This window comes from Pan paniscus, chromosome 21 (assembly GCF_029289425.2).
Source record: "Pan paniscus chromosome 21, NHGRI_mPanPan1-v2.0_pri, whole genome shotgun sequence".
In the NCBI taxonomy this organism is placed as follows: Eukaryota; Metazoa; Chordata; class Mammalia; order Primates; family Hominidae; genus Pan; species Pan paniscus.
The window spans coordinates 67965331-67986779 of record NC_073270.2 but is presented as its reverse complement, the minus strand read 5'-3'; the positions used below and the strand labels follow the sequence as shown (position 1 = coordinate 67986779).

At 50.4% G+C, this 21449-nt stretch overlaps 1 protein-coding gene across 9 annotated transcripts; it reads right to left on the bottom strand.

Annotated features, from left to right (window-relative positions):
* Positions 1-656: 656 nt before the first annotated feature.
* On the bottom strand, positions 657-21175 carry MTG2 (mitochondrial ribosome associated GTPase 2). 9 transcript variants are annotated; one of them, XR_010111029.1, is made up of 10 exons: positions 21118-21175; positions 10563-10771; positions 9787-9949; positions 9163-9299; positions 8221-8368; positions 6220-6335; positions 5339-5557; positions 4934-5072; positions 1381-3539; positions 657-1141 (listed from the first exon to the last, which is right to left on the bottom strand). XR_010111029.1 is itself a non-coding variant. In XM_063601130.1 (9 exons), exons 2-9 carry the CDS (start codon positions 10764-10766, stop codon positions 3145-3147), a joined length of 1521 nt encoding a protein of 506 aa, XP_063457200.1. In that variant the 5' UTR covers positions 10767-10771; positions 21118-21175; the 3' UTR covers positions 657-3144. The 9 variants fall into 9 exon arrangements, 3 of the variants coding, with proteins under 3 accessions (XP_063457200.1, XP_054960742.1, XP_063457201.1); XR_010111030.1 differs by having other exon boundaries at positions 657-1060; XM_063601130.1 differs by having other exon boundaries at positions 657-3539.
* Positions 21176-21449: the final 274 nt, after the last annotated feature.

Below are 21449 nucleotides of genomic sequence, written 5' to 3'. Positions count from 1 at the left end.
CTGGCCAACATGGTGAAACCTTGTCTCTACTAAAAATACAAAAATCAGCCAGGCGTGGTGGTGCAGGCTGTAATCCCAGCTACTTGGGAGGCTAAGGCAGGAGAATCGCTTGAACCCAGGAGGCAGAGGTTGCAGTGAGCCGAGATCGCACCACTGCACTCTAGCCTGGGCGAAAGAGTGAGACTATCTTAAAAAAATAAAAATAGTTTCAAACTAGGAGCAGCCTGAAGGCTCCTCATGCCAGCGCCATCCTCCGTGCACCTGCCAGCGCTTACTGACACCGTCTCTGGGTCAGGTGTTCTGAGGCTGCTGGGGATACACAGAGACCTTGTGTCCAAGGCGGCCCACACATGCTGACTGTGGGGGGGTTGGCCTGCACCCGCGGTCCCTTCCGTAACTGAAGACCGTGGTATCGGCCGCCTCAGGCATGGCTACTAAAGACCCGCACAGATGGCCACATAGTGTACACTCCAATTACAGGATCTGTCTGGAAGGCAGGTCCCTGGGGACAGAAGGTAGACGGGTGGGTGCCCGGGGGAGGGGGAAGGGGGTTCATGCTAACGGGCACAGGGTCTGTTTTTGGGGTGATGAAAACGTTCTGGAATTAGCAGTTTGACGGTTGCACAACCTTCTGAACATATAAAAAAAACACTGAATTATATAAAGTGGTGAATTTTATGGTATGTGAATCATATATCCCATTTGAAAAGCAGACTGACAAAAATTTGTTTCTAGGCAGGAAGCAGGAAACTGGGGAAGCCAAGTGTAGCTTTACCCTACTCAGGGAGAACAGTGTTGGAGAGAAAGCTGTCAGCTTTTAGAACGCGATGGCAAAAGCTGTGTGTGTGGCAGGGAGAAGTCTTGGGGCTTTTTGCAGCAAGGAAAGTTCTGGGCAACCTTCGTGGCAGTGACTCCCCCTCCGGAGCCTCAGCTTCAGCAAAGGACGAGGGCATGTCCCCAGAGCGGCCACAGTCAGGCCCAGATCAAGCTTTCAACCCACGGGGAGGCTGGGCTGGGGGCTCCGTGCAGGGGTCAAGCCATGAGGCATCTTGAGCATCCCCTGCAAGAGCATAAAGATGAAAGCCAGGGATAATTAACGCTGTCAGGCCTGGGGTGACTCCACAAAATCCTTTGTGGTGGCCTGAAAGAAAAAGCAAATAGATGCAAAACCCATCCTGGTTTCTAGGATAGAAGGACCTTTGAAATTATAAGACATTAAAATAAAGCTTCGGGTAAAAGGACTGTCATGTTCTAGCTGCAGATTTGATGTGAGATCAAAACGGAATTGCTCCTGAAAGCCCAGGCACCGGCCTGCTGTGCAAAGCGCGCCCCACCCCAGCGTGCAGAGACGCGGCCCCGCACCCTTGCGGCTCATCTCACCTGAGGCTGCCGTCTCTCCTCCAAGGGCTGGGGGTCCCCTTCTGATCATCCTTCTCTGCTTCTTTGTCCCCTCCACTTTTTTTTTTTTGAGATGGAGTCTCACTCTGTCGCCCAGGCTGGAGTGCAGTGGTGCGATCTCGGCTCACTGCAAGCTCCACCTCCCGGGTTCACGCCGTTCTCCTGCTTCAGCCTCCCGAGTAGCTGGGACTACAGGTGACCGCCACCACGCCTGGCTAATTTTTTGTATTTTTAGTAGAGACGGGGTTTCACTGTGTTAGCCAGGATGGTCTCAATCTCCTGACCTTGTGATCCGCCAGCCTCGGCCTCCCAAAGTGCTGGGACTACAGGCATGAGCCACCACGCCCAGAATGTTCTGTTTTTTTGTTGTTGTTTTTGTTTTTTTTTGAGACAGGGTCTCGCTCTGTCACTCAGGCTGGAGTGCAGTGGTGCAATCACGGCTCACTGCAGCCTTGACCTCCCAGGCTCACATGATCCTCCCACGTCAGCCTCTGGAGTGTCCCCTCCACTTTCTTTCTTAGGGGCCCCTCAGGGACATGTCAGAGGCCTGAGACTACTTGGGGGATGTCTATGGGCCAGGCAGGCTGCCAGCAGCTGAGCTGTCCTTGCCCTGGGGCTCCTCTGCAGTCAGGGAGACACCAGGCACGGGCCTGGCTTGGATGCATCAGTACTTGACTGCAAAGACTTAAACCACAGACAGAAAAGGCGCTGCTGCAGTCTCGAGGGTCAAATGCAAGGCCCCCTCAGCTGCTGTCCCACTGAGGGGCGAAGGCCCATCATCTCCCTTCGGCTTGGTTACTGCCTGGCGCAGCGCAAGGGTTCTCTTTAAATCCCCAGCAAATGGAGCTGAGTGGAAATTCTGCCCCATATTACCAGGCACACGTCTCCTTCCGCTCCTCACTATACCCTGCCCATGCCACAGCCGCCTTCTGAGAATAACGCTGACAGTTCCATGGCCCACACCCCCTCTAGTTAACTCGCTGTGCACGCGGCAGCCCAGCCAGAAACACGCAGCCAGGTCGGATATTGGGTGCATTCAGTCGTGAAGCCTGAGGCTTCCTGGCTCCCACTGAGCACAGCCAGGTGTTCTGAAGGACAGGAAGAAGCTGGCCTCACTGCTCTTCTCAGACGGCTGATGGAGAAAAGCTCACAGCTGCCTGCGCCGCTCTGCTTGGACTTGCATCCTCGGCCCCACCCCTTGTGCAGCAGTGAAGCTCCCCGAAACATGGGTGCCTGGGCTTGCTGTACCGCAGGGCTGCTGGACAACGGGCCAGACGCAGCCCCAGTGTGGATCCAGAGGTCTCTCTCCGTAGCAAGCCATGGAAGCACGATGGGCACTGTGCTGAGAACCCTGGTCTGCACTTCTGACCTGGGGCTCTGGCTGTGTGGTTCTGCTGAGCTCACCCGAGAGTCCACGGGTGCATGGCGGAGACCCGAGTCAGCGGCAGGGCCACCCCGTTATGGGCACCCCAACCCCTTATTAGGGGTGTTAATCAGCACAAATGAGCCAACTGGCTCATCAGTCGGCGCAGGCTGACAGGTGCAGGAAATATGGAGGGCAGGCGGGGTGGGGGGCACGGAATGCTTCCCAACATGAGGGCATCCCAGGCCAGCAGGCGGGGCCCAGAGACCCAGAAGCACCACAACTCCCCCGTGTCCACAAGGCACTTTATGCATTCAAAACCACCGAATTCACACCCAGGTTTGCTCAGACAGAGGCCTAGAGGCGATCCCGCTCTGGCGTGGCTACCACCTGAGCGGCTGGCGGCCCTGGCCCAGCTCGGCCTCCGCGTAGGCGTCATACAGCACCTTCAGGTGCAACAGCAGCTGCTCCAGGTTCTCGCCGGTCAACGCCGACAGCACGATGACCTCCTGTCCCAAGTGATCCTGGAGCTGGGACAGATTGGCTTGGGCTTCAGGGAGGTCAATCTTGTTTGCGACGATTGCGTGGGGCCTCGCAGACAGGCCCTTTTCATACATCTCCAGTTCATATTTTAAATCGTCAACTTGAGTCCACGGCTCAGGCTGAGAAAGATCCACCACGAACAAGAGAAAGCGGCAGCGCTCGATGTGCCTGAGGAAGGCGGACCCCAGACCCCTGTTCTGGTGGGCGCCTCGTATGATGCCGGGGATGTCGGCCACTGCAGGGAAGACAGGGGCACACGAGGTGACCACTCGGCACACCCAGCACCCAGAAGCGCCTTCCACCTCGAGCCTGGGAGCCCACTGCAGAGGCGGATTTCCTGAGTTCTAACACTTTCCTTTCAAGGAACGCCTTGAACTGAAGCCATTTGATTTAGCACCTGGGTGATTCATTGGGCCAACTGACACCTGAGGAATTCAATGCTTGGAGATGTTTGGGAGACCGGCATGGCGATGGATCTATCTAGTAGAGTACCTTTCATATCTTCTCTTTCTGCTTCTAATAGGACTCAAAAAAGAGGAAAATGGCTGCCTGTACTCTACTAATCATTTGATTACTGATAGAAATTTACATGTAGAGTACTCTGCAGATATAAAGTGCCATCCAAATAACCTTACCAGCAGGCTTACTATTTTTAATGGGTGTATTGTCTTCTGGGAAAAAGTTTTATTCTCTCAAACGGCACAAGGAAAGCTTTTAAGTCATGTGTTGTGATGCTGCTGAGCTTCCACAGATGAGAGGGGACAAATAGAGTGGGAAGAAATACTGTCCTCAGGGCTGGAATTTCAATGCAGGTTTCTGAACTGTAACTGACAGATTCCTAGGGGATGGGGTGGGAACCTGATTTTCATAGAGAACAGGCTGATGAAAATTGTTTAAATTAGGGCTCACGCCTGTAATCCCAAGACTTTGGGAGACCAAGGGCCGGGGGGGCGGGGCAGATCACTTGAGATCAGGAGTTCAAGACCAGCCTGGCCAACATGGTGAAACCCCATCTCTACTAAAAATACAAAAAAATTAACTGGGCGTGGTGGCGCACGCCTGTAATCCCAGCTACTTGGGAGGCTGAGGCAGGAGAATCACTTAAACATGGGAGGTGGAGGTTGCAGTGAGCTGAGATCACGCCACTGCACTCCAGCCAGGGTGACAGAGTGAGACTCCGTCTCAAAAAAAAAAAAAAATTGTTTACATTAGGAAAAACAATGCTACCTTTTTTTTTTTTTGAGATGGAGTTTCGCTCTGTCGCCCAGGCTGGAGTGCAGTGGTGCGATCTCGGCTCACTGCAAGCTTTGCCTTCTGGGTTCATGCCATTCTCCTGCCTCAGCCTCCCAAGTAGCTGGGACTACAGGTGCCTGCCACCACACCCAGCTAATTTTTTTGTATTTTTAGTAGAGACGGGGTTTCATCATGTTAGCCAGGATGGTCTCGATCTCCTGACCTCGTGATCCGCCTGCCTCGGCCTCCCAAAGTGCTGGGATTACAGGTGTGAGCCACCACGCCTGGCCAACAATGCTACATTTTAAACAGAAAGCTAAATTTAAGAGTTACATCATTACTTTTCTGAATTACATCATTTAAATCTAACCTTTGGGAGAATTCTGGAAGTTCTACCTGCTATTTGTAGGTGGCCTTCGTAGTGGACGATCCCAACGTGGGGCTTCAGGGTGGTGAACGGGTAGGAAGCCACAGCGGGTCTGGCGTTTGAAATGGCCCGGAGCAGTGAGGACTTCCCGGCGTTGGGGAATCCCACCTGGGGGAAAGAGGGAAGATGGTGGCACGGCCCACGGCAGCACCTTTGTTAGCGCAGAGTCTGTAACTAACTGGGATTGGAGGGAGGATTTCAGGGCTGGGGGAGTCACAAGGGCTCATGCTCACGACCAAGTCAGCAGTGTACTGATGGGAAAAAGGTGAGCCGCAAAGCTGTTCTCTTCCAGGCCACTGGCAAATCCCCATTGAGAAAAGTGGATTTTCTAGAGCTGAGTGTGTGCAGATGCTGTTGGCAGTGGGGACACCTACCATTCCGGCGTGGGCCACCGTCTTGAGCTCCAGGTGGAGAACTCGCTGCTGTCCTGGCTGTCCAGGGGTACAGGTCACAGGGGCACGGTTGTTGTTGGCCAGGAAGAAGCGGTTGCCTTTCCCTCCTGCCCCGCCCAGCGCGGCAATGTACTCATCTCCCACGCAAGACAGGTCGGCCACAACTCTGCCTCCCTCCTTCACCAGCGTGCCCACGGGGACCTGGGAAACAGCAGGCACTCATCAGCTGAGCTCTACCAGCAGTGAGGAAAGGCGGCCTTAACCCATTCCTGAAGCAAGCGCTAAGGAAAGAAGACAAGAGCGGACTGTGCCCCGGGCAGCTGCCCGCCCCACTCACCTCTGCCAACAGCTCCGGAGCACAAGGAAAAGGTCCCAGTGCTCCAGGGCTTTCACAGGGCTGCGTACACACCCTTCTGACTGCACAAAGGGCTTTTTCAAATAGTGTTTCTAAAATGTTAGTGTGAACTGAAGCACCGGAAAAAACATCTGAGACGAGTGAATTCAGCTCGCGAAGGAGACGCAGGCCCGCTGGGTGCCAGTGGCCTCCCTCAGTCAGAGGTCGGCTCATGGGGTCAGAGACGGAGGAAGCGTCCGTGCCGTGGGCTCCCTCTTTTTAAAAGAGAATCGTTTCATGACTTTTTCACTAGACATGCACATGGTGCGACCCTGGTACAAATGCCCGTCTGGGTTTGCTTTGAGGGGTGGGGCTGCTTTCCCGCTGTCTGCCAGCCTCCGTTTCCATTGTGCTGTTTCCTAGCTGTGGGCATCAAGCCACAGGGGCCCCGTGGGTCACACGGTGGACCCCAGGAGCTGGATGATCCAGAACAACGGGGACAGGGCCAGGTCCGGCAGTCTCGGCTCACCCGGATGTAGAGGACAGCGCCACTGCGCCCGAAGCAGTTTTTACTCCCTCCATCTTCTCCACTGAAACCCTGGTACCGTGACAGGACCGACGACAGGGACTTGACTTGCTGGTCAACTAAAGCAAGAACAAGAATCTCAGTCCCTTTGTGTTACAACAACCATGGCCTATCACTGATGTGTCTGGGTCCAGTTTAAGAACCTTAAAAATAGGTATGGAAGCATGGAGTGAGGTTGCAGCAGAAGTTACAAAACCAGCAAAGTGATTTTTTAAAAATGAAATCCTTATTTTCCTTCAAAAAGTGCTATCATTTCTGAAAATTTTTAAATTTCTTATTTTTTACAGTAGCTGTATTCTATGCTTTTGTTGTGAAGGCTTCACTCCCAGCTCGCTATGAGTCTATGCTGAGTGAGTGTGAATATAACCAGCAGCCGGCGGCACCCACCGAACCCACCACACAGGCCTCGTGCTTTCACGTGACCAACATGTCAGCTTCCCTGACAGGAAACTCTCTGTGCTCCTGAAATTAAACAAACAAAACAAAACATGTTCAAAGTTGCTTTTTCTTTTTTTTTTTTTAGACAGAGTCTCGCTCTGTCAGCCAGGCAGGAGTGCAGTGGCATGATCTTGGCTCACTGCAACATCTGTCTCCTGGGCTCAAGCAATTCCTCTGCCTCAGCCTCCCAAATAGCTGGGATTACAGGCATCTGCCACCACGCCTGGCTAATTTTTCTATTTTTAGTAGAGATGGGGTTTCTCCATATTGGCCAGGCTGGTCTTGAACTCCTGACCTCAGGTGATCCACTCCCCTTGGCCTCCCAAAGTGCTGGAATTATAGGCGTGAGCCACTGCGCCTGGCCTCAAAGTTGCTTTTTTGGGTGTGCTATTTAACTATGAATATCCATATAATTTATTTTTTTTATGTTTTATCTTTTATTTTTTTGAGACGGAGTTTCACTCTTGTTGCCCAGGCTGGAGTACAATGGCATGATCTCAGCTCACTGCAACCTCTGCCTCCTGGATTCAAGCAATTCTCCTGCCTCAGCCTCCCTAGTAGCTGGGATTACAGGTGCCCACCACCACGCCCAGCTAATTTTTTTTGTATTTTTTGTAGAGACGGGGTTTCACCATGTTGGCCAGGCTGGTCTCGAACTCCTGACCTCAAGTGATCCACCCGCCTCGGTCTCCCAAAGTGCTGGGATTACAGGTGTGAGCCACCACGCCCGGCTGAATATCCATATAATTTATAAAAATGATATCCATACATCAGGGTTTTTTGTTTGTTTTTTGTTTTTTTGAGATAGGGTCTTCCTCTGTTGGCTGGAGTGCAGCAGCACAATCGGAGCTCACTGCAACCTCGACCTCCTGGGCTCAAGCCATCCTCCTGCTTCAGCCCCGAGTAGCTGGGACTATCAGTGTGTGCCACCACATCTGGTTATTATTATTATTTTTTAAGAGACAGGGTTTCACCATGTTGGCCAGGCTGGTCTCGAACTCCTGACCTCAAGCGATCCACCCGCCTCGGTCTCCCAAAGTTCTGGGATTACAGGCATGAGCCACTGCGCCTAGCTGGGTTTAAAAAATGTTACTTTTTTTTTTTTAGAGATAGGGTATTGCTCTGTCACCCATGCTGGAATAATGCAGTGGTGTGATCACGACTCACTGCAGCCTTGAACTTCTGGGATCCAGCAATCCTCCTGAGTAGCTGGGACCACAGGTGCACGCTACCATGTCTGGCTAATTTTTTCAAAAATTTTTTGTAGATCCACAAACCTTGAGGCCAAAAAAAAAAAAAACAAACAAAAAAGACATGGTCTTGCTATATTGTCCAGGCTGGTCTTGAACTTATGGGCTCAAGTGATCCTCCTGCCTCAGCCTCTCCAAGTGCTGGGATCACAGGCATGAGCCACTGTGCCTGCCCATACATCAGGTTTTTAGTTCAAATGCACATGCAGTCTCGGGGCCCCTCCTCAACCCCGCTGCACTGCCCCAGGGCACCTGCCTCTCAGAATGACGTGTCCACCGTTGCCTCCGTCCCCTCCATCAGGGCCTCCAAACTCCTTGCGGGGCTCACTGTGGAAGCAGCTTGCCCCAGCGCCTCCGTTTCCTCCACAGACAAGCACTCTCCGATAGTCCACAAAATACCTTTTCTACAGAGAACACAAGTATCCCACGTCATCTCAACACTCCAAGGTCCTTTCAAGACACCATGCATCCATTTGAGATGTACATCTTCTATCTATAACAGCCTATTAAAATTAGAGGTTAATGACACTAATATTGCTAATCACTTCTAAATTCGGAAGATAAAAAACAGTCTCCACAAGTCAGCTGCATTTGTAGACCGAGGTAAATCCACAATGCAGATGTAAGTATTCTGTGTGGGCCTACACTTCAAAAATTCAGCATTTCTTACTCTGGGTGAGACTGATTTAAAAACCAACAACAACAAAAATCAGCATTTCTAAGCTAAAAAACCCACATCTTGTTTAGGAAATATTCCTTATATAATGTGTCTTTCCATTCAAAAAAACCATTCCTGAAATCATAGATCTTTACTCTTAGAAAGTTCTAGTTTCCCAGGATGCGATAGGGAAATAGGAAGTTAGAATCGTTCCTGGACAATTACCAGGCTTTCGACTCTGAAGAAAGAGTATTTTCTGGGGCCTGATGAAAACAGGGCTCATTTAAAAAATGTAGTGATGCAAACAGAGCCCCTTGCTGGAGGGAAAGCTGTTTTGTTTTGTTTTTTGTTTTTTTTTGAGGCAGAGTCTCACTCTGTCGCCCAGGCTGGAGTGCAATGGTGGGATCTCGGCTCACTGCAAGCTCCGCCTCCCAGGTTCATGCCATTCTCCTGCCTCAGCCTCCCAAGTAGCTGGGACTACAGGCACCCGCCACTGCGCCCGGCTAGTTTTTTGTATTTTTAGTAGAGACGGGGTTTCACCGTGTTAGCCAGGATGGTCTCGATCTCCTGACCTCGTGATCTGCCCGCCTCGGCCTCCCAAAGTGCTGGGACTACAGGCGTGAGCCACTGTGCCCGGCTAGGAAAGCTGTTCTGTAGGTCACTAAGGTAGGTGCAATCTGGATGAAGAGAGAGAACCAACCAGGTTACTGTTCAACACACAACAGCTCCTACCACAGGAGGGTCAGCTCCCGCAGCCCAGGGTGCTGCAACCTCACCACACGCTGGGGAGGACACCTGGCTTCTGCCCACGTGCACAGACAGATGTGCCCTGCCCCTGACAGCCACCCAGGGCTGCTGCCTCTGCACTCCGATCCAATACTCCTCAAATGCAGTTTTTTTTTCTTTTAAAAGAAAATTTTAAAACATTTAAAATTTTTAAACACAAAAATTTTAAACACAAAAATTTAAACACAAAAAAAAATTTAAAAATTTAAAACATAAACATTCTAAGATTCTTTGGCACCACCATGTGGGAAAACCACGAACTGTTATTTCCAAATTTCAATGTGTAATGCTGTCATGCGCCAACGCAAGCAAAATCCACCAGACAGGGAGGAAAGCCCCACTGGTGAGCACTTTGTGGAGGACAAAACCTCGACTCACTTTCTCTCCTGGGGAGGAGACAAGCCTGTGCGAACGCTTCAGCTATTCGAGCACACATCCCACCAAAGCGGCTTTTCCACTGGAAGTGCTGTTTGTCCCAGTAATGCTTATCTGGAGCCCCTCCATTCAGCAGGAAACGAAGGGAGTCATAAACGAGCATTTTCTTGAATTTATTAGAGACAATTCATGTTTTAAATAGGAGGTTTTGGTAAATAGAACAAGAAAAACTTGTAAGGCTTAAAGAACCATAAAACGGAAGGTCTATTCCCCCCACTTGTTTTATTTTTATTTATTTATTAATTTAAAAAGTTTTTTTTTTTTTTAGTAGAGACAGGGTTTCACCATGTTGGCCAGGCTGGTCTCGAACTCCTGACCTCAAGTGATCAGCCTACCTTAGCTTCCCAAAGTGTTGGGATAACAGGCATGAGCCACCGTGCCCAGCCTCCGCATTTGTTTTAAATTAAGAAATAGCCACACATATGAAAGGACATATGTAACATACACGTAAAATACACAGGCTCATGGGAAAATGAGCAGCCTGTATCACGGCTTTCCAAGCACCCAGCGCCTCTCCCGGCCTGCCGGGATTTGCTGAGCGTGGGATTTAGCACGCAGGCCTGCATTTCACCCCGTCATTTTCAAGAAGCTCCACGTGCCCCATCACTAAGATCATCAACTAACATCAACAGAGATGCGACCCTGAGGAGGACCCAAAACCACACCCTGTGCCTTCTGAGGAGGAGACAGGCAAGCTGCTCTAACTCCAGGAGTCTCACCAGCTTTTTCTCAGAGAGCGGCTTCTTCCCCGGGAGTTTCTGATGCTTGGCGAGGTCCGCACAGCCGACCGAGAGTAGCCTGGGAGAAGCCTGCTGTGGCAGTAGCCGGCTGGGCTTCAGGCCAGCCCATGTGGACAAAGCCCAATGCCCCACGCCCTGAAACACGGTCCTCAATCTTGCTGAGAAACGCCTTGCAGGTGCCATGGCCCCTACAGAAGTCAAATTGGCAAAATGAGATACTTGGATTAATGCTGGGCATGAAACAGAAACTGAAGACGAGGGCCTCATGCGGCAGGTCTCCATGCACGTTTCTGAAACAAACAAGTGAACTGATGAATCCGATTTTCCTGGTCACTCACCCTCTCGGCCCTGGGTCACGTCTTGTCCTCTGACCCATCAGCCTATCTGTGACTTGGGAGCAGAATTTCTGTACAAAGGATTTAAAACATGAAATCTTCCACAACACTGGACACATCCTCTTATGGAATAGCAAGTATCCGCTCAACGAAAATATTAAAAAGGAAATCCGAAGTGCAAGTCAAAATTTCTTGAAAATAAAAACACCCATTTATTAAAATGTTATCAAGAGTGTTATCCTGTGTAATTTTAAAGTTGTTACATTGGAACACAAGAATATTAAACATGGGGCATAGCGGCTAAGCACCCAGGCTCTGGAAAGTAACTCTAAGGGAAGGCCACCACCTGTGTGGCCTCGGCCTCCTCACTTGTAAGGACAGGGCTGGGTGAGGACGGGCTGAACTGATCCACACGGCTGCACAACCGCGGCCCTGGCTGTGGCACTGATAGAATGAGAAGAACACACTTGGCCCCTGCTCCTGGCTCCTGACACAGAGCTCTCAGAACGCTGGTGATTTCCTGAGTTACAGGGGTGATAGGGGTGCCTGACACAGAGCTCCTAAATCCCTTGGACTTCCCAGGTGACAGGAGAGTCTTCTGTTCTAATGAGGCACCTCTTGGTGGGCTCCTGGATGGCCTTGGGAGGGGGCTGGTCATCATAAAGACCAAGCCACAATGAGAAGCCTGGACCTTTTGGCCTCACCCCCACCCTCCAAAAAGGGGAGAGGGGCTGGAGGCTGAGTTCATAACTGATCATGTCTCCATGACGAGGCCTCCATGGAAATCCTTGAACTAGGGGGTCTGGAAAGCTTTCAGTTTGGTGAACTCATCCCCGTGCTGTAAGGCCAGCCACACAACTCCCTGGGGACAAAGGCTCCTATGCTTAGGACCCTCTGGGCCTCGCCCGTGCCCCTCCTCACCCAGCTGCCTGCCTGTGCCCGCTGTGGCATCCTTTATAGTAAACTGGCAATGCAAACCAAGTGCCTTCCTGAGTTCTGTGAGCCACTACCGCAAATCATCAAACCTGAAGGGGTCGTAGGAACTCCCAATGTGTAGCCAAGATGGACAGAAGTGTGGGTACCCCAGGGACCCACTACTTGCAATTAGCATCTGAAGTGGGGGGTGACTGAGCCCCTAACGCTGGGGTCCCTGACAACCGCGGCAGGGTCAGACTGAACTGAATTACAGGATGCCTGGCTGGTGTCTGCAGAGGACTGGCGAATTGTTGGTGTGGAAAACCCACACATTTGGTGCCTGATGTGTGGTGTGGGTGGAAATATCCCCGGAGCGACAGGGTTGGCACAGCTGCAGACTCTAAGTGCCAGCTACTGTCACTCTCAAAGCCTCATTTAAGCTGTCACTCATTCAACAAGCCGCTCATGACAGCCGGCTACCTTGCAGGTGCCAAGGGCACAGTGAGGAAGTCGCTGACCCTGCCCTCCAGGAGAGGACAGCCCCTCTCCCTTCACCATGAGCACAAATACCTGCCTGCTCCCAGGGCTCCCCAGTCTACAGCAGGTCGCACAGGAGGGACCTTACAAGGTGCTCCCCATCCTGACTACGAAAGATGTGTACAGAAGGGGCCCCAGTGGACGGCTGAAAACTCAACACGGGGCCAGAGCGGGAGCACAACGAGGGGACGCCGCCCGCCTCCTCCCTCGCAGTGCCTCGGACGCCTCCCTCTCCCCAGCCTCACTCCTCTGAAAAGGTGCCACCTCCTTTGGGGGGGTCACTATGTCTGCGGGGTCCTTGGCCATTCTGCTTTAATTCTGAGGCAATCACAGTTACAGAAAAGCTGGAGGAAGAGTACAAAGAACTTCCTCCTGAATCACGTAAGAGTCAGTCGCCGACTGGACTTCCCTGCACCCCGAACAGTCCATGTGTGTTTCCTAGAGAAAATGGTGTCCCCTCCAGAACCAGGGTGTCATTGAGACTGGCCATGACCGACAGCCCCTCCCACGTGGGCCCCGGTCTCAGCAGTGCCTCTCCCCGTAGGAAAGTCTGCGTCCCTATCCCGGCTGCCTGCAGCTGCCACACCTTGTCCAGCTCCTTGGGCTGGAAGGTTCCTCAGCCTCTCCTGACTCCCGGGCCGGCCCTGACACCTGGGAGGCAGCAGGCCAGCTGTGCACAGGACGTCCTCATTCCCAATTCAGCACTCTGGGGTCATTCTAATTTTCTCTTGTGGTCTTGGTAACTCCATTCTCCGCCTATAAGAAAGCAGGCCTCCATGCACTGTAAGATATTTACGGAGCTGCTCAACCCCTACCTGCTGTGGCCCGCCCTCAGCTCCACCTCCCCGCTCCCAGAGCTCCCCATTCTTCAGCGGGTCTCTGTTCTCCGACTGGCTGAGTTCCTGTGCCGGGCCACCTCTCCATGGGACACCCTCCCCTTGATACCCTTCCTGTCAATATAGTTCACAGGACAGCTGATTTTGAGATGGTTTTAGATTTGTGGACAAGGTGCAAAGGCATGCCTGCGGACCTCCTCCCCAGTGCCCCCCACAGCCGTGCCTGTGCGGCCGCCGCTGGTGCACTGCTACTAACTGAGCTCCAGGTGGGGCTTGGGGCTCAGCAGTTTCCCAAGAGCGTCCTTCTTCTGGTCCAGGATCTAGGCCAGGATCCACCCTGCTTTTAACCATTATGTAGGGATACTTTTAAGTGTTGGAAGAAAAGAGGCACGGAGGTATTCTATACGCAGGGAAAATATCTTTCAGAAACGAAGGTGCAATAAAGATTCTAGATGGCAGAAAACGAACATAGTTTGTCACTAATATAGCTGCTGTATAAGGAATGCTCAAGAAAGTTCCTCGGGTTGAAGGAAAATGATACCAGAGGGAAGCCTGGATCTTGCGGAGGGAAGGGAGAGCAACAGAAATGGTAAATATAAAATACTATTGTTTTCCTCTTAGGAGTTCTTAAATATGTAAGACTGTAGACAAAAAAATACTGCGTAGTTGGCTTCCAACGCGCACAGAAGTAATCCACATGAAAGGCAACAGAAAGGTCAGGAGGGGATTCGAGGGACCCAGATGACTGCAAGGTCCCCACGTTTCTGTGAGGGGCACAGTATGAACTCTGAGCAGACAGTGAAGGCTAACAGGTGTGCAGACTGGAACCTCCAGAGCAATGACTAAGACACAACACAAAGACACAGATCCGAAAAGCCAAGAGATAAATGAAATGCTCAGAACTAGCCCAACAATTCCAAAGAAAAAGAACAAACAAAAAACAGAGGGGACAAATAGGAAACAAATAATAAAAGTGCACCTAAATCTAACCATATAAATAATTTCATTAAATGTTAATGTTGGCTGGGCGTGGTGGCTCATGCCTGTAATCCCAGCACTTTGGGAGGCTGAAGTGGGCAGACCACAAGGTCAGGAGTTTGAGACCAGCCTGACCAACGTGGTGAAACCCCGTCTCTACTAAAAATACAAAAATTAGCTGGGCATGGTGGCGTGTGCCTGTAATCCCAGCTACTCAGGAGGCTGAGGCAGGAGAATCGCTTGAACGGGGAGGCGGAGGTTGCAGTGAGCCGAGATTGCATCATTGCACTCCAGCCTGGGAGACAGAGCAAGACTCCATCTCAAAAAAAAAAAAAAAAAAAAAAAAAAAAGTTAATGTTTACAAATTCTAATTAAAAGGCAGAGGTTGACAAAGTGGATTAAAAAGAGCTAGCTGGGCACAGCAGTTCCTGGCTGTAATCCCAGCACTGTAGGAGGCCAAGGCGGGAAGATGTCTTGAAGCCATGAGTTCGAGACCAGCCTGGGCAAAATAGCAAGACTCCTGTCTCTACCAAAGGAATTAGCTGGGCATGGTGGCGCACCCCTACAGTCCCAGCTACTTTTGAGGCTGAGGTGGGAGAATCACTTGAGCCCATGAATTCAAAGCTGCTATGAGCTATGAATATGCCACTGCACTCCAGCCTGAGCAATAGAACGAGAGAAAGAGACACTTTTTTTTTTTTTTTTTGAGACAGAGTCTCACTCTGTCACCCAAGCTGGAGCACAGTGACATAATCACAGCTCATTACAGCCTTGACTTCCTGTACTTAAGAGATCCTCCTGCCTCAGCCTCCTGAGTAGCTGGGGCTACAGGTAAGTGCCACTGTGCCTAATTTTTAAATTTTTTTTGCAGAGACAGGGTCTCCCAGTTACCCAGGCTGGTCTCAAGCGATCCTTCTGTCTTGGCCTCCCAAAGTGCTGAGATTACAAGCATGACCCAACACACCTGGCCTGAGACCCTGTCTAAAAATAGAAAAATAAAAACAGTAAAGACATAAAATCTGAACAATACTATCAAAATATTTATCTAGTTGACATTTACATAACAGTACATCCAACAACTGTACAATATACACTGTTTTCAGGTGCAGGTGGAAGTCACCAAACAGACCATAAGATGTGTCATAAGTCTCAATACATTGAGAAGAAATCATAGTCAGTCCTCCGTATCTGTGGGGTCAACAAACCTCACGTCAAAAATATCTGGAAAACAAACAAAAAAACCAGTAACGATACAACAATTTTTTTAATTTAAAAAATAAAGTATAACAGCTATTTACATAGCATTTACATTGTATTGTACTATAAATAATCTAGAGATTACTTAAAGTATACAGAAAGGCCGGGTACAGTGGCTCACACCTGTAATCCCAGCAGTTTGAGAGGCCAAGACAGGAGAAAAAGTTGAGGCCAGGAATTTGAGAACAGCCTGGGTAAAATAGAGAGACCTTGTGTCTACCAAAAAAAAAAAAAAAAAAAAAAAAGAAAATTAGCTGATTAGCTGGACATGGTGGTGCATGCCTATAATACCAGCTACTTAGGAGGCTAAGGTGGGAGGATCACTTAAGCCCAGGAGTTGGAGGCTGCAGTGAACCATGATCACACACTGCACTCCAGCCTGGGTGACAGAGCTTCTGTGGTGGGGCTGGGGGGAAGTATATGAATACCAACCACAGGGTCTATTCTCGGAATTAAATTGGAAGTCAATAGCTAGAAAATATCTAGGAAAATCCCAAATACCTGCAAATCAAACAAGCTTCTTCTAAATAATCCATAGGCCAAAGAAGAAATCAAAAGAGAAATTACAAAATGTTTTGAACTGAATTATAATGGAAATGCAAAATACCAGAATTTTTTTTTTTTTTTTTGAGACAGTCTCGCACTGTCGCCCAGGCTGGAGTGCAGTGGCGTGATCTCGGCCCACTGCAAGTTCTGCCTCCCGGGTTCAGGCCATTCTCCTGCCTCAGCCTCCCGAGTAGCTGGGACTACAGGCGCCCACCACCATGAAATACCAGAATTTAAGAGATGCAGCTAGAGTAGTGTTTAGAAGGAAACTTACAGCTCTAATGGCTACCTTGGTAAAGAAGAAAGATCTAAAATCAGTAACCTAAGGCTCCAAATCAAGAAACCAGAAAGAGCAAAGTAAGCGTCGAGTAGGAGGAGGAGAATAATACAGAGCAGAAATAAAGAGACAACAATAACATGTAACAGAAAAAAACAGGCTCACTGAAAAGACAAGCTAACTAACACACCTCTAGCCTGATCAGGAAAACGAGAGAGCGCAAACCTCCACTGTCAGGAATGTTCAACGGGTTATCAGGACACACCTTACAGCCAGCCAGAGGGCAAGAGAATGCTGGGAACGACTTTATGCCAGCAAATTCAGTAACAAATTCAACTTACATGAAATGGACAAATTTCTTGAAAAAGGCAACTTATTAAAGAAACACAAGAATAAACAATCTAAAATAGCCCTGTATCTACTCAATAAGTTAAATTTCTTATAAAAGAACACTCCCCAAAGGAAAACTCTAGCTCGGCTTGTTTTCCTGGTAAATTCCGTGTAACATTCCAGGAAGAAACAGTGCCAATCTTACACAAGCTTTTTCAGAAAATAGAGGAAGTGAGATCACTATCCAACTCATCCTATGAGGCTAGTACCAAAATCTGACACTAAGAAAAAATAAAATTATAGACCATACCCCTCATGAATATAGATGCAAATAACTCTTAACAAAATATTACCCAATTGAATCCAGCAGCTCAGAAAGGATCACACATCAAGACCTAGTAGGGATAATCTCAGAACACAAGGCCACATCAAGCAGTCAAAACTCAGCCCAGGCACTTCACTGTATCAACAGGTGGTACCACCGTCTCAACACCCACTCATGAGGAGGAAAACAAAACATCTCAGCAAACTGGGAACAGACGGGAACATCTTCGCCCTGATAAGGGCACTACGTAGGGCCTACAGCTAATCACATTTAATGAAGAAAGACTGAATGGTTACCTCCCAAGATGGAGAAAAAGGGCCTCCACACACACCACTGCTATGCAACAATGTCCTTTCACACACTGAAATAAAGGGGGAAAAAAAGAAGAAGTAAAACTGTCCCTGTTTACAGAAGAGAGGACAGAGTTCCACAGAGAATCCCAGGGAAGGCTGGGCACGGTGGCTCATGCCTGTAATCCCAGCACTTTGGGAGGCCGAGGTGGGCGGATCATTTGAGATCAGGAGTTCAAGACCAGCGTGGCCAACATGGTGAAACCCCATCTCTACTAAAAATATAAAAATTAGCCAGGCATGGTGGCACGTGCCTGTAGTCCCGGCTACTCGGGAGGCTGAGGCAGGAGAATCGCTTGAACCTGGGAGGCAGACGCTGCAGTGAGCCGAGATCACGTTACCACACTCCAGCCTGGGCGACAGAGCAAGACTCCATCTCAAAAAAAAAAAAAAAAAAAAAAGTCCCAGGGAAGGGAACTGAGCAAGATGGCATGTTATCAGGCTAATATAAAAAAATCAGTTGTATTCTTAAATACCAGCCGCAAACAACTGTAAATTAAAATTAAGAAAAAACCCCATTTATGGTAATGCCAAATACAAAAAGTACCTGAAAATAATTTAATAGTAAACCTTCAAGACCTCTACCTCACTACTTGCAAAATACTGTTCTAAGTATTTTTCAGGGATTAACTCATTCAGTCCTCATAAAACTCTGTGAAGTAAGTCCTTCATCATCCTCATTTTAAAGTTGCGGAAACTGGGCAGACAGGTGAAGAGACTTAACCCAGAGCTATCAGATGGGAAGGCTCAGGGGTGGGGCATAAAAACAGGTTGGGGAAAAACAACTCGGGCTCATCAACACAAGCATAGCCACGGCTCAGCCTGCTGGAACGTTACACCATTCAGCCCGGATATTCTGGAAACCAGGCTTCCTGATGCAGGTGACACGGAACCTGCAGATCAACCGCAGAGAAGGTTGCAAAGCCAACCAGAGACCTGAACTCGGAATCTTGCCTAATTTGCTTCCTCCTTTTTGCCCTTTCAATTTCTCTTTGGAGGCCCGCTGAGTGCTGTGCTCTCCCCTGCCGGATGAACAAATCCCACTGTTTTCACGCTGCTCTTTGGTGTCTTTATTTTCCTTCCAACAAGGCTGTCCTTGACCTGTCCAGCACAGTCCCCACTGGCCAAATGTGGCCATTTGGCTAAAATTAACTGAAATGTAAAAACTCAGTCCCTGAGGTAACATCTAAGTACACACAGCCACATGTCACGAGTGGGTACATATGGGACAGCACAGATTGGAACACTGCCCTCGTCACAGACAGGTTTTTTTTGAGACAAGAGTCTCACTCTGTCTCACTCCCAGGCTGGAGTGCAATAGCATGATCTCACCTCACTGCAACCTTCGCCTCCTGGGTTCAAGCAATTCTTGTGCCTCAGCGTTCCAAGAAGCTGGGATTACAGGCACCCATCACCAGGCTCAGCTAATTTGTGTACATACATATACATGTATATATATGTATGTGTATATATATTTTTATTTTTATTTTTTTTGGAGACAGTCTCGCTCTGTCGCCCAGGCTGGAGTGCAGTGGCGTGAGCTCAGCTCACTGCAACCTCTGCCTCCCGGGTTCAAGGGATTCTCCTGCCTCAACCTCCCGAGTAGCTGGGATTACAGCTGCATGCCACCACGCCCAGCTAATTTTTGTATTTTTAGTAGAGACAGGGTTTCACCATGTTGGCCAGGCTGGTCTTGAACTCCTGATCTCGTGATCTGCCCACCTCAGCCTCCCAAATTGCTGGGATTACAAGCATCAGCCACCACGCCCTGGCCATTTTTTTTCTTTTTTATTTGAGGCAGAGTTTCACTCTTGTAGCCCAGGTTGGAGAGCAATGGTGGGATCTCGGCTCACTGTAACCTCCGCCTCCTGGGTTCAAGTGATCCACTCGCCTCAGCTTCCCGAGTACCTGGGATTACATGCACCCACCACCACACCCAGCTCATTTTTGTATTTTTAATAGAGACGGGGTTTCACCGTGTTGGCCAGGCTGGCCTCGAACTCCCGACTTCAGGAAATCCACCTGCCTCGGCCCCCCCAAAGTGCTGGGATTACAGGCGTGAGCCACCACACCCAACCAATATATCCACTTTTAAATGTATTCCTAACGATAATACCCTGCGAGGGGTAATACTGCATGCCGAGCTATCTTCCATTTGCTTTTCCAGACCAGCTTTCCACCCTGCCCTGTGCTGTGTGTCAGGAGCCTGAGCTTGCCCCATAGGAAAACCTACTGGGACCTGGCCCTCTACCAGAGACGGGAGGCAGGAGCAGGAGGCCAGGACATGGACCTCCCTGCCCACTCAGACTGAGGCTCACACCTCCAGTCCAAGAAGCCCTCCCCAGTGACTCTTCTCCCTGTCCCGATCACTGCTGCCTTCCCTGATCCTTTGGAGCCCAGGAGTAGAAACTCCACTGCCACCAGTTCCAGGCTAAAGGACCAACTGTCATTTACCTGCACTCTGCCTTTGCAAACGGTCCCTTTATAAACCCTCCTCAAATCCTCCTGTGAGCATGAAACGTGATTTTTTGGGGGGGGGGGTATGTTTTTGAGACAGAGTCTCGCTCTGTTGCCTAGGCTGGAGCAGAGTGGTGCGGTCTCGGCTCACTGCAACCTCCACCTCCCAGGTTCAAGCGATTCTCCTGCCTCAGCGTCCCCAGGAGCTGGGATTACAGGCGCCTGCCACCACGCCCGGCTACTTTTTTGTATTTTTAGTAGAGATGGGGTTTCACCATGTTGGCCAGGCTGGTCTTGAACTCCTGACCTCGTGATCTGCCCGCCTTGGCCTGCCAAAGTTCTGGGATTACAGGCGTGAGCCACCGCGCCCAGCGGAAACCTGATTCTTGACTTTACATTTTTTATGCCCATCTAAAGCAGTGGAGGCTGAGACTCACAGAGGTTCAGTCACTTGCCCAAAGTCACACAGTATCCTCTGGCCTCCCTGGCATGCTACTGACACCTGCATTTTACGGCAGGAATCTTCTCACTGAGGTTCGCGTACACAGACTTCTCAAGGGACTAAGGCCAGGATAATTTCAAAGGAATCCATTTTCTGCCCAAGTTTTGCTACGTTCTCTCTGCTAAAACAGAACTGCCTGAGGACGAACCTGCGTTTAAAACAATTTGAATTCTCCTTTCCCGTCCCCCTTTTATAATGGGTCCTCCCCTTTACAAAAGAAAGGTATTTCTCTAGTGACACTGCCCAACAACCCCTCTAATTCCCACCTACAGGTCTGTGTGAACGCCGTTCCTCGGTATCCACAGCTACGAGAACGTAAATGGGAATAGAACGGGTAACCCGCTCACTGGGCAAAAGCCACCCACGGACAGTGAATTATCTGGAAATGCGTCTCCCTGAGGCGCGTTTACAATACAAAACTTTATTGTTGTTTTATCATCCAAATGTGTACATATTTCTGTTGTTTTGTGCAACTGTATACTGCCAATAATCACTTTAAAATGTTTAATACTTAGAGCGCTGGATCAAGGCAAATTCCTAACAACTTGACTCGGAACTCACACACGGCACCCATCCCGTGACAGAGCACCACCGGGGTGGCTGACAAGACTTCTGACCCCAAAACGCGGTTCTGCGGAGAGAGTAGGGCAGGACCGGGGAGCAAGGCGCCGCTCCCCACCGCCCGAGCGCTCGCTACTCCGGGGCCGCAGCGCTCGGTCCCGCCGGGGTTCGCAGCCCGGCAGCCCTCCAGGCCTCTCAGCTCCTAGGCCAGGGCCTCTCCCGCTCCCAGCGCCCCGGTACCCCGCGGCCCAAGCCGAGGCCCCTCCTTGCGCCCGGGCCGCGACCACCCCCCGGACCCACGCTCCCCGCTCCCCGTTCCCGCACTCACCGGCTCGGGAGAGCACGTCACTTCCGGAGCGTCGCAAGCGGCCGACCACTTCCGGGGCCTTTTGGCTCCGGAAGCCCAAGGCTTGCCCAGTGCGCAGGTGCAGAAAACACGCAGACGGACCGAGAGGCGACCTTGTCCCTGGTAGCGGAAGCAGGAGCAACAGCAGGAGGGCTGCGGAGCGCTCAGCTGCAGCCGCGCTTCTCGCCGGCGCCCTCGCTGCCCGAGCACAAGGACAGCCGCCCCGCCCGTTCCACCCGGTGCCCAGGGTCCCCCAGCTCCTCTGACCCCTCCGGCGTTTGCGGAGCCTCCCGGGTCTGACGAGGACACCGCCG

Excerpts from the sequence above, each read along its gene's own strand:
- MTG2 (XM_063601130.1), bottom strand. The coding sequence starts at position 10,766 with ATGGCACCTGCAAGGCGTTTCTCAGCAAGATTGAGGACCGTGTTTCAG. Across the intron at positions 8,369-9,162 it reads AGACCATCCTGGCTAACACG|AAAAGGTATTTTGTGGACTA; the intron begins GTGAAACCCCGT and ends TGTTCTCTGTAG. Across the intron at positions 6,336-8,220 it reads TGGACACGTCATTCTGAGAG|TTGACCAGCAAGTCAAGTCC; the intron begins GCAGGTGCCCTG and ends TTCTTGCTTTAG.